General features: G+C 40.6%; 1 protein-coding gene across 1 annotated transcript; it reads left to right on the forward strand.

Annotated features, from left to right (window-relative positions):
• Nucleotides 1–77: 77 nt before the first annotated feature.
• LOC111598327 (GATA zinc finger domain-containing protein 6) lies at nucleotides 78–12,904 on the forward strand. Its single transcript, XM_030224861.1, has 11 exons — nucleotides 78–446; nucleotides 5,328–5,548; nucleotides 9,188–9,471; nucleotides 9,535–9,666; nucleotides 9,740–9,963; nucleotides 10,024–10,262; nucleotides 10,991–11,158; nucleotides 11,244–11,328; nucleotides 11,386–11,467; nucleotides 11,521–12,092; nucleotides 12,375–12,904. Exons 2-11 carry the CDS (start codon nucleotides 5,359–5,361, stop codon nucleotides 12,523–12,525), a joined length of 2,127 nt encoding a protein of 708 aa, XP_030080721.1. The 5' UTR covers nucleotides 78–446; nucleotides 5,328–5,358; the 3' UTR covers nucleotides 12,526–12,904.
• The last annotated feature ends 414 nt before the right edge of the window (nucleotides 12,905–13,318 follow it).

Here is a 13,318-nt window from a genome sequence, read left to right on the forward strand (position 1 = left end):
CTGCCGTTTCATTTTATCGTTCGGTTGCCGTTTCATTTTAGCGTCTCGCGTTTGTTGTCGAACAACACTTGTCGAGAGTGGACGTGCCGTACTTTTGTCGCAGCGCGAAGCTATTGGGTACGCATTGCGGGTGTTTGTGTTTAATTGCGAATAAAACTACTGAAAATCGGTCGTGGCTACAACAACAACTGCCGCAAAAGCCATTGAATAGATTCAATAATAAATAACGTGTAGAATTTTAAGGTGACGCTGTGTCTATGTGTTCGTGCGTGTGCGAAATAAAAATGGCAAAAAGCAAGAGCGGCTAGCAGATGTGCGCGTGTGTGTGTTTTTTTTAAATTGCTATTAACGGCACCGAATTAGCATTAAATTATTAAGTAGTAAAATATTTGAAGCGGCACAGGCTAAAGTACAACTGCAATTCAATTCAGCGACGATTGCAACGCGTAGGTAACTTTAATAATTAGTAATATTTTTAATATGCGTGTGTGTGTGTCGAAACCTTGAGAAATTTGTTTGGTATGTGAGCCAAGTGCCAGCATAAAAACAAAAGCATTTCCAATTCAAACTCATGCAGGCGCAACAGCAGCGGCAGCAGCAGCAGCCTCAGCTGACAGCAGCAGCAGCAGAGGCAGAGGCAGCGGCTGCGATGCGGCAGAATCGCTACGCCTACGCCAGCGACGACGTCATTTGAACGCATTTCGCTTTTCATTTTGTGTTTGTCGTCTGCCGTTGTAGGCGGAGGGGCACTTTCGTACCAAGCAACTCGATAGTTGTCTCTCCCAGAGCAAAGTGTGTCTCATGTGACCGTTGCGTGTGTGAGTGTTTGCCTGGGTGTGTGTGTGTGTGAATTTGTTTGTCTGTGAGTGCTCCTTGGACGCTTGTGCTTGGTCATCGCTGCTTTAACGTTTTTCCGTCTCCGCTTGTGTTTGTCTCTGTCTCTGTTTCTCCTTTCATTCATTTTCTTCAGTTTATTGAATGCTCTACGCTTGGGTCAACAAACCAAATGACTTCAACTTCGTCTTTGTTTGTGTTTGTGTTTGTGCTTGCGCTGGTGTTTGTCTCTCTTCTCTTCTATTTAGCCATTGATCGCGTCCGGTGATTTGATCAACGTCGCAGTCGGCGCAGCCTTATTCACTTCACTTTGCTTTGCTTTTATTGGTGTCATTAAAAATGGATGTATGGAAAAGGTCAATCACACAAATGCACATACACGTTTAGAGTGACTTGCTGTGTCCCTGAACCATTAGAAAATACAACCGGTTATATTTGTATACCCTGTTCACAATGCGATCAGGAGTTTACTATAGTAAAGTCTAATATGTAGCTATACATATACATATTTATATACATAGTTAAGGATAACTAAGGAAAAAACCTTCTCTGTATAGCTTAGAGTCTGAGCACACAGCATCACAGTCTGACAGTCACTGAAAACTCTTCTTTAACAGAGTATTGCGCAGTTGTTAGATTCCAATTGCTTAGCACATAACAGTATTCACAGTCTGCCCATTCAAACCAAACTTCATTATCATTCATTTTGGCGTTTCGTTTTGTTTTTCCCACCCAAGATATTCATCTTCATCTGCTTTTCTTGCTCGCTTTCCTCTTGGCTCCGTGTCAATAGCCTAGAACTTGAGCGAAAATAGAAAGAAATGCCAAAATAGATATTTGCCAGTAATGAATGTGCTTTTGGGTTTTGTTGTTGTCGCTGCTTCGGCTCGGCTCTCACCTTGCGGCTAGCTAATCAGGGCCAACTCAAAAACCAAACAAAAACAAACCAAAACTAAACAAACGTCAAGCTTGAAAGCGCTTTTTGCTGTCATTGGTGTTAATTTGGTTAGAGGAGTCATAACACCTCGAGTCTGTCTGCTGCTGTCTGTCTTCTGCTGCCTTAATTTACGAGCCTGTTTAGTGCGCAGGCGAGATTAGATTAAAGTAGAAGAAAAAAGAGAAGTCGGCTATGGTATACCTATGAACTAATTAATAATGTTGGTTGAAATGTTAATTAACATTTATGTGCAAGTATGGATAATTTAATGTTACGATAACAGCTGAAATCAAACATCAATTATGTTAACCTACCGCACAAATGTTAAGCTGCAACAGAGAAATGTTAAATTGTGTTTATGCTTGTTTGTTAGTTCAGCAAATGTAAATAACATTCCCAGAAACTATACTTAACATAAAAATGTTAACTAAAGTGATTTATGTTTGTTTCGATCATATATCATTTTCTGTTATTGAAATTAGATACTTCAGAGTTAATTTAAGGTCTGCAATTCTAATATGATAACAACAGATGCCATATATTAAGTCGAGTGTAATACAGTAGTTGCTTAAGTCCGCTTTTAGACGTACTTGTTATATAGTGCCACCCACTTATCATCATAAGGTATTTAACATTTTTTCGTTATCGCTAATTTAATTAATCATCAGTTGCCAAAGTTGTTGCTGTTAATGGTGTTGTTGTTGCGCCTTTCGCTGAGCTCAGCGGCAAAGAAAAGCAAAAACTTAATTCACTTTCAACTTGAAGTTGACTAGTGAAGTGGCAAGGCCTTTTGCCGGCACGTTAATAAAAAATGGCAACAATAACAAGCCCATTCGCGGCAAAGTCAACTTTTTCGCTCGTTAGCGCTTGTACAGATACAGCCACAGATACAGACAATATAAATGTATGTACATGGGGCTATGTATCTTATAGATACATGTACTTAACGGGCAAACGTGTCGTCTCAAGCTTCGCTCCCGCTCACCACTTTTCTCTCTTTTTTTTTGCTTTCTTGTTAGTTTTTAATTTGTTTTCGCCTTGCATAGATTTTGGAATTGGCAGACCCACGCACACACAGACACAAAAGGCGGCTTTGTATCTGAGTATCTTTGTATCTGGGCATCTTTATCTGTGTAACGAGCGTGGCAAATGCAAAGCGTCGTTCGGCATTCGTCGCGCCTACTATGGTGCTATGATAAAATTGCGAACAGACTCGTTTTTTTTTTTGGCACTTCGAAGATAGACAATTGTATCTAGCAGATACATTTGTATCTTGCACTCTGTGGCCGCATAATTGCAGCTAGCGAAGCGTTAAAGCATAGCGGCGCTCTGTTAATTCTGTTACAGAACCAAACCAAACCGAAGCGAACCTAACCGAACCCAGCTGGCAATGCACATGTAAATGTTTCCTTACAGCTAACGGCCTGGCAATTATGCTGTCATAAATGAGTGAAGCACAAGAAGAAGAAGCAGCAACAGCAGCAGCAGCAGCAGCTACAACATTAAAACAAGCCAAGCATTCAAGTTTGTTAATGGCATGCAAATGTTTCTGGCCAACAACTTTCTCAGACATTAAGACACACAGTAAAAAAGATGCACTTAAACCCATTAGCCTAATGATGCAGTCACACAGTAGAAAAGAAAACACATATACATTAGTTTAACAGTTAACAACTTACCAAATGCCAGCAAGATCGTTGTAGAAGAAGTTACAAGTTATCTAATCTATATCTAGATGACTTCTTATGCGTATTTAATTTATATATTTGTTGATACATAGTCTCAGATATGTCGATTTCAGTTTCATGTAGACAAGCTTAATGTTGAGTAAATAGGTTTACGTCTCAGTGGAACTTATCAGCTGATTGCCAAGGCTACACGTTTCTTAACTTTATACATTTATAGACTATAAAAATTAAAAAAATATTTAATTTTTTTAAGTTTTAAATTTGTTGTTTAAAAAACATTTCAAGCAGCAAATGCTTTGATATAATTATAAAATATTTAAAAAATTTCAAAACACATAATTTTGAAAAATATTTAAGAAATTTAATTAAACACAAATTTAATTTAAATGCATAAGTATAAAAAGTTGTAGTTTTAGTTTCTTAAACTTACAAACAACCACCAAATTGCCCAGTTACAATAACTTTATATAGTTCAAGTCTTGGAAGTAGTTGCATAAACAGTTTCGATGGTCTCTGTATTTGTAGCTATAAAACAAATTGTGATAAAAATATTGTGATTTGTTTTAAGTAAGCTAAATGATGCAGACTTTTACTTAAATTATACAGACAAACTATTTGCAACTTGCAAGTCACACAACTTGGTTGTGCAAGCGCCCACATGATCTAGTTATAATATCTTGAGATAGTTGCCAGCTGAAAGCCGCTAAAAAAGCTAAACAGCTGCAGAGGGAAACCCACAAAATGCCAAATGCAAATTGCATACGAGTACTTCATTATCTAAAGATCACAAAAAACTTGTGTGCGTTGCACGTTGAGTGCTGTTGCCCTTAGCCCCGCCCACTGAGCAGCCAGTCCAAGCCTATTTGTCGGCTATCTGTCTCCTGGCAACTTGACTGAAGTACACAGACACATATATGTGTTTACACTCGTGCTCTTCACGGTTTGCATTTCGATAAAATGCTGTTGTTTACTTTTCATCAATAAAATGTTTGGCCAGCAACACGACAACAACAGCAAACAGCAAACGGCCACGTTTCAGCCAAAGAATAACAGAAAATAGAAAATAGAAAATAGACAGGTGTTTTCCGGCATTGGCATATGTCGTAAACTGACATTTTCTTTCTGTTAGTTTTGGCATTTGATCTAAGTCTTTAGGTTCATTCCTTGCCCTCAACTTTAGCTAAGTGTAAGCGTTTAATAAGCTTGCCCGACTTAGCTATACTCTGTAGTGGTTGAGCTGGCAAAGAAGTTTTGCTTAAGGGTTGAATCTAAGTTTGACTAAGGAAATGATAGTTTAATAGGGTATACTTAGAAAGGTATGCCTAGCTTATAATACAAGCTAATATACAGATAGTTACAGATATATAATAGATGTTCGAATAGATAGATATATAAGTAGATAGACTGATGTTTAGAGAGATGATAGGTAGATAAATAGCTACACATAAAGCTAAGCAGATAAAAATAGATATAAGATAGACATATACATAGAGAGATAATAGCGGAAGCATGTTTGTATGACTTGTATACCCTGTAAATTTCATGAAAAGCAAATAAATTATTCTAAAAAAATATTCACTAAGTGAAAGTAATTAAGCTTGCAGCTTACAGGGTATTGCCTAGTCGATCAGACGTACAGCTACTCCTACTCGTACCCCTTCTGCTTGGCAAGCTTTTCATGGTCGAATGCCAACATGTTGCGAAGCGACGCAGCAGACCTGCTGCCTTGCCTCGCCTCGCCTTGCCTTGCTATAAACGAGCAACCGAATGCAGACAGAGAGTGTGCAACTTTTGTTAAATAACAATGAAAAGAATTTCTCATCTCATGTTCTCTAACTATTCTCCTCTTTGCTTCCTCTTTCTTGCAGGCGAGCGACTCGTTTTGCATACTGCATTGAAATGACAACCACAACGCAGGTGGAGATCAACACGAATGGCGCTGGGAGCGGGAGCTTGGATGGCAGCAGCGTGACCACAATGCCAACTGCAGCCAACTCCAACTCCAACTCTAACTCGAGTCCAGCTCTGGCCAAAGCCCAGCCCGTGTCCAAGAGCTTGGGCGGCGTGGGCGTGGCCAGCACACAAAGAGGTGAGCACCTGGCTGCGCTTGAGCGCTCAACTAAAGTGGAAAGAAGCAAAAACAAGTTGAAACAAAAGTCTGCTAAGTCAGCTAAATGCTGTTAATTTTGTGCCACACTTTTGCTGCTGGTTGCCAGCAGACACGCGATGTTAGCCAAAAAAAAGCACTGGATGAATGTAACGCCACAAACCCAGCTCTATCTGACTCAGTCACAAATCACAATTTATATTAACAAACATGTGTGAGGCAGCTGTGAAGGTAATTTGTCAAGGGCTATAGACAGATATATATGTAGATATCTATCTCTATATAGAATGTATATGGAAATTGAAGTTGACAGGCTGCCTGTCAGCCTGCTTGGCTAGCTGTAAGCGGAGCTCGTTATAAATAGAACTGCTTCTTTATTACATTCCCGGGCAATAGCTCATTAATAAGTTCTTAAATTAGAAGTCCTTAGAATCGTATTGAGAGTTCGTCAAATGTAATTTTAAACTGTTTACTGACTAGACTTTAAGTGATATTTGAGTTGTTTCTTATACTTGAACTTTAATCCATTGCCAATGGGAATTGTGCAGACATCATAATCTATACTTATTCTGGATAAGTACCAGATGCTGTCTGCAAGTTTGTGCAGCTGTATGAATGCTGAGAACTCGTTAACTACGACAGATGCATTCTAAATACATATATTCGTGCTTATCACATGCGGTACAAGTTCTTCATTTATAAGTTCTATATTTATAATAAATCATTCCATTTATTATTGTCACTAAATATCGATATTTTGACTTTGCTTTTGAGGCATAACTTAAAGGCCATAAAACCTAAATTTACTATATTAAAAAATATCAGATTGTGGCTACCCCTAACATTCCTCTGGCAAATAAACCTTTTTTCAAATATTTAATACTTACATTTGGATAACATTACACATATCTGTTGAAACAGTTCAGTGTATCTGCTAGTCGGATACTCTACACTGGCGACTATTCATTTCATATTTACTTGAGTGTCTACTTGAGATACACACATAGAGACATTGTATTTTATAGTTTACTTGATATAAGAGTTGCTTATATGATATCTAAATATAGGCCTTCTGAGGAAAGAGAACTGAGTCTTTAAAATTGTGAGCTAATGAAACTAAATTCATTTTTAAATATAATTATTAAAAATTAGTTTTTAAGCGCTAAATCTAAATATTTCAGTAAAACAATTGAGCTAAAGTTTTATCTCTGAATCTTCAAGACTCTAGCTATTCTCTCATGTTATTTTTTTATTACATAAAGTCTTTGTTTATTGCACAAACACTCAACTCTTTTAATTTATTGTTTAACTAATTTGCTTAAATTTCTATAGACCCAAACTTTTCTTATAGCTTCGCAGTGTTTTTTCTTTTTGGCTCAGCTGGAGTTGGCTTAAGAAAGTTTTCCCAGGGCATGTCTAGCTGCTGGTGCTATCAAGTGTGCCAGCCCGATTTGCATATATATTTCTTGATTTTCATTCACTCTTTCTCTATAGGTTTTCTTTTTATTGTTATTGCCTTTTCAATTTGCTTGCCAGATGTGCCGAGCATCTGCCGCCCCTTTTTAGCCAGCTTTATGCAACGCACCGTAATCATCTCAAGGCATTTGCTTAATGACTGCAAATCGGTTGTGCAACTTTTAACTTTTTGTTTAGCTTTTAGTTAGCAGCTCCAAAAGTTGTATCATTCGAAAGTTCCCTGATAATTTGTGTGATTAACAGAGAGAGACCCCGAAGCATCTGCTTTCCGTTGCAATTAGAAAGGCATGCATCATAGTCGTTCCATAACGTACCAGGTGACGTGTGCATGTGTGTGTCCATGTGTGTGTGTGTGTGCATATCTATATAGCTAAGTTCACGGTCAGTGATTGATTTAATTTCGATGGGCCTATTATGAAATCTATACACGCGATCTGACATTGAAATTGGGTAAGCGATGCGAATACGATTCAAATTTGGAACAATGTACCAAATGGTTACTAATTAAGACTGCGAGCTGGAGCGCAGGTGGGCGGGTGCATGCAGCAAGCTTTACTGTAAACAGCAGCAGCAGCAGCAGCGAACGATGATATTCATTGGCGGAAGCTTTGATGGAGCACAACTCACAAGCTGCACAATAAAAAGAATTGGCTGGGGAAAATGACGTTATTTGTCACATATGTGCATAGATTACAAAGAACAGAGAACCTAACTGTAGTATAGACTAATACAATGGATTTAGCGCGACAGAGCGTAAATCAAATGTGGCTTAAATTGATGTGGAAAATTTGTGCTTGATGTGAGAATAGAATCTTTAGCAAAGGTTTTTTAGATTTAAATATCTTTAGATTTTGTAGTTAGTTAGTTAGACGCCAGCGTAGCTAAGCACATATTATTTCTTGCTATATTTCTATAATATAATCAGTAACTGATAATATAAAAAGATTGTTTTCCAGCCAGAGCTGTGCTTTGCCTTGTAAAGGCTTGCAGCAAATGCAGACGTGTGTATACATACATGGTTATATATATATATATATATACATAAGCTGACTGGCATGTCTTTTCGTATCGTTTTCAAAGTATATATCATTAGCCAGCAACCACCATTTAGGTAGCATGTCTGTCTGTGCGTCTTAATTCCTGGCTGCTCCTTGTTTTTAGTCACATCCGCTTTTATAACTCGCTCGCATGCTATTTATAGCACCCTCATGGCCACCCTGCGCCAAAGGCGAGCACGCCCCTCGTCAAGATCGCAGCAAGAGCAGCCGCAACAAATATAACAAAAGCGAGACTTTTGCTAAATTTAAACCCCTAGGGGGAATCGACTGCAATCGCTGGAATGCGCAGCATATGACTGCCCGACTCTTGGCTATTCAATTATGCATTCGATTGCAATTGAAGGCAGCTGCTCTCCGCTGTACGATCTGCGATCTGCGATCTGCGATCTCCGGTCTCCGCTGTCCGCTCTCCTCGTTCCGCCCACAGCTCTCTGCATGCTCAATTACCGGTTTGCCAGTGAAACTGTAACGTTGACAAAGTCCCAGCGAAATGTTAGACGAATTTCAATATGTTTTTAGCTAACTGAAATCAAAACAAGTAAGAAAACTGCAGTCGACAGTGCCCGACTAGGCGATACCTATACCGCATGTGAAGAGCCGAATGGAATTACTTAAGTAGACTATTTATGTATCTGTATTGCTACAGATTTGTGTTTGAAATAAGTACTGATAGATATATTATAATATTGAAAATATATTATAAAAATCAAAGAGCTCAACTTCAATATACCCACACTTAAGCAGCCTAAATAGGTACAGGGTGTATGAAGACCAAAAATCAAATATCAATGCGAGAGAAACTTGTTTTGAGAATGCACAAAACGACATTTTTGTGGGCTGAAATAAGCCGAAGCGGTATTCAGAGAGCTTTTAAGTCTGGCTAGCTGCCAATGGGGCAATGTCTGAGTCATTCGTGTATTCGCAATGCGCGAATGCAGGCCGTGATTGATAATTGTTGGCTGTAATTAAGAGCCAAGTTAGAAGCAAACGCTTGGATTACCAGACGAGCGTACGGATTGACCCAGTTTAATTAAGCCATCCAATTAATACGCCGCATCTAATCGACTGATTTGATTTTTTGTTTTAGCCACGGATGTTACCAAACGCAAGAAGCTGAAATCGCGCAGCGCCACAACAACAGCGGCAGCAGCAGCAGCAGCAACAACGGGCACAACAGCAGCAGCAGCAACTACGAACAGCAAGAACAAAAGCAGCAGCAGCAATGGCAGCGCACGGGAGCAATATGCCAAGGATCATTTAGATGCCTGGCTGGAGAATTGCCTGCGGGATGCGACGAATGCGCAACTCTCATCATCGTCAGAATTCCTGGACTTTAATCCAACAACAACGAGCAATAAGACGCTGGCAGCAGCCGCAGCCGCAGCAGCAGCAGCAACAACGGCACAACAGCAGCAGCAACAACAACAGCAGCAGCAACAGCAACAACAACAGCAACAACAGCAGCAGCAGCAGCAACAGCAACAGCAGCAGCAATTTTTCATGCGTTCGCATTCACAACCGTTTGCCATGGGCGGGGCCACGCCCTTTAGCATGGGCATACAGCGCGTGAGTGTTGACCATTAAGGCCAGCGACAGTTGATGACCCAAAATAGTAAACTGTTTCCCATATTGCTTATAGCACCCACAGCCGCTGAGTTATCGTTATCCCATGCTCTTTCCGCCGCAGCCGAATGGCTATGGCCTCAACTTTGGCCTGCCCCTGCCCGGCGATGGGACTCAGGACTTTGCCAGTCTGCCGCCGCTGGTCAATATGCTGGGCGGCTTTGGCGCCAGTCCAGAGCATGACCACAACTCCACGGACGTTGTAGATGGCAGCGGCAGCAATCCGAACATAAGTCGCGGGTAAAACAATTAGACGAAGGCGATTTGGAAGCGACAATGACTAAATCTACTTTTTTGCAGCTTTCGCTTTAGTGATCCCTGCCTGCTGAACCCCTCGGACAATGACTCCAAACTAAGTGGACAGAATACGCCGGAATGTCGCAATGGCAATGGCAATGGCAGCGGCGCCCCAGTCTCGACCAACGGCAACGGCAGCGACGTCGATCAACAGAACAAATTCTTTGCCGCGCTAATGGAGCAGATTAACATATTGCACGAGACGAATTCCAAAATTTGTCGCAATTTGCACGAGACAAAAGGTGCGTGCCAGGCAGAGGAAATGCTTTTATATACCCTGTACCTAAAAGTAAATGGGAAGACTCTGATAAAGTGCAAAGAGAATCTAAATCCAGTAGTGAGAGGCATATCCGATTGCTCACTATGTACATATGCAACAGCAACAATCTAGTTGATCTAGCTATGTCCGTCTGTCTGTCTGCTGAAGTACTTATCCTTAAACATAATATGTAGATTATGCTTATTTAATATCATTAAGAATATTTAAAATCGAACAATAGTTGATTATATACAGTATATAAAGATGAAGCGTATATAGTGCAGAGTACAGGGTATATACTAGTCGTACACTCTCCATTATTGCACACATTTGTGCATACTTTTATTGTACATATTTATATGGCAAGACAGTCTGTAAATTCGTAAAGTATCTTAAACAATCTATGCTCGACTATATATATATTATATATTTCATAAGTATATATATATAGATGTGTTCTCTATCCTATATATGTAAACTCCTTTGGCTCCCTGTTGCTATCTCTTGTTGTTGATATTGTAATTGTTGAAATTTTTGAACAACTTTCTGTATTTACACGCTGCTCTCGATTATGTATTATGTATTTTGTATGCGTTTACTTTGTGCGTATTTGTTGCGTATTTTCTTTTACCATTTTTCGCCTACTATCTTTTACACACACTGCACACTACGTAAATATGTATACACACACACACACACACACACACACAGTTGATATCGAAGCTTTGAAGCACGCTCCCAATGGCCAGCCATGGGCTGGCGGCGGGGGCATGCGGCACCGTAGAGATAGCTTGAGCGGATTAAGCACACAAAGTCAACCATTGGTATTTGGCGGCGGATTCGGTGGCACGCATAGTCCAGCGCCCACTTTTCATTCAGGTATATATATATATATACTAATCTGTGCATTGTGGAACCTGTTCCAACTGCTCGCAATTAATTCATATGCCCGACTATCTTTTAGGCGCCTACACGCCCGGCATGATGACGGATGTGGTGCGCGAGGTCAAAGAGGCGGCACGCGTGCGTGAGGATGCGCTACTCAATCGGTAAGTCTCAAGCTCAGTCGATCTCTGATGCTCTTTATTAACTTAATTATGCCACAGCGTTAAGTCCATGGTAGAGGAGCGCCAGTGGTCCATGAGCGAGGGCAATGTGCGCATACTACGTGATATAGATGAGCTCAAGGTGAGTTTGTCTTTATTCAGACGAAACAGATTAGTTAATTCCTTCATTTGCAGGCCCAGGTGATGCAGCTGCGCGAGGAGCGCAAGGAGACAAAAAAACGTGTGTCCCATCTCGAGGCGGAGAACAAATATCTACGCCAGGCATTGGCCAGTTTGTTCAATCAACGACAGGCATATCACGACATTATATACGAAAACGAGCGCGCTCGAGGTGCGCGTGTCAAAGCGCCTTTTGGCTTTCCCAATGGCGGCGCACGACGTGCACACTCTCTGAATCTGCACTATGGCACCGTGCATCAGGCGCCGGCGCATCCCACCCAACTGCTTGACGAGGACGATGAAGAGGAGCAGCTGCAGGATGAGGATAATGAGGAGCTGGCGAGCAGCAAGCGTCTGTCCAGTTCCAGCAATGAATCTCCCAGCAATGGGCTGGTCGCGCCCATCAAACAGTTGCCGCAAACGCAACCCTTGCAGAGTCCGCCCAAATTCGCATTGTTGGGGGAGCAGGTGGCGTCGACGCCCACGCCGCCCCCACTGTTGCCCCGCAAAAAGGAGCACGCGCAGCTGAAGCGCGAACTCAGCGAAGCGACCAGCGCACGTAAGGAGGCCAATCAGCGTATCATAGCGTGGGTGTAGTCTATGCTCTATATGGTTTATTTTTCTGTTTTACATGTCTAAGCCGTAACCGTAACCACTCGACCTTTCCATTGCACCATTTCATTTCGCATGCATGCACATCTTTTAATGTCGCACTCAGTAACCCATTTCGTATCATGTTTAAAGCGTATTCGGTGACTAAACACAGCAAAGACCACTCACAGTATTTTTTTTGCATTTCTGCTCTTCTCTTCCTACGTCTCTGTTGTGTGCTCCAAATCAAAACTGCTGTTTCGATCGACTGTCGTTAGACTCGAAAAATTGGTTAAAGACCTAAGCGCCCAGGTGGCTAGCCAACCAAATTGGAATCCAAATGTGACTGCGCCCAATGCCGCCGCCGCCGCCGTCGCCGCCACGGCCAACAGACTCAGCCTCGCCGGCGGACCCATTACGGACTTATAGTTCTAGCTAACCGGCTGCGGCGATCCCAGCACGCCCGGCACCAAGCAACAGATGACACCGACGGGTTTACGTGTTACCCATTTATAGCAGGCACCAAAGCCTCGGCGACAACAGCGGCAACTGCACACATTTCGTTTCAAAATTATTTATAATTCTCTAACCTATGCATAAATCAACGAAATGGAGAACATGTTTAATACACACACACACACACACATCTATATATTTCTATATAAGCCAAATGATCATGTTAAAGGCCAAATCGTACCCAACAATTCAACAATTCAGGCCGCACAAATCCTCAAAATTTGTTACTAAATCAAAGTTTCTACGCATACCTACATCTATTAACTATGTAACTAATAGCGAAAAACGTGTACCTATACATATATATATAAATATATATATATATATATACATATATACATTCATATATAATTATTATAACAAGCGAACAAAAATCAAAATCTATTTAGAGACAATTGTAACTGTTTTGTTAAAGGATACAATCACTTAATACGTACGTTCATCGATATTGTTGTGCAGTGTTGTAGTATTAATCACTATTTTTTAATAACTTACATTAAACAGATTTAGGTGCCATTTGATACATAAACAACAAATTCATGTTTTATTTAACTGATATGGAAATAATCCCTACCCCAGATATGAATTGTCTTCACAGATATTTTAATTTTAATTTTAATATATGTAAATATGTATTTACCCAATAATTAACCCACAAACGCATGATTCTTTAATTGTTGTTAACACTCAGTGGGACAAAGAACAT

Source organism: Drosophila hydei, unplaced genomic scaffold (assembly GCF_003285905.1).
Source record: "Drosophila hydei strain 15085-1641.00,03,60 unplaced genomic scaffold, DhydRS2 tig00008119-arrow-pilon, whole genome shotgun sequence".
Taxonomy (NCBI): domain Eukaryota; kingdom Metazoa; phylum Arthropoda; class Insecta; order Diptera; family Drosophilidae; genus Drosophila; species Drosophila hydei.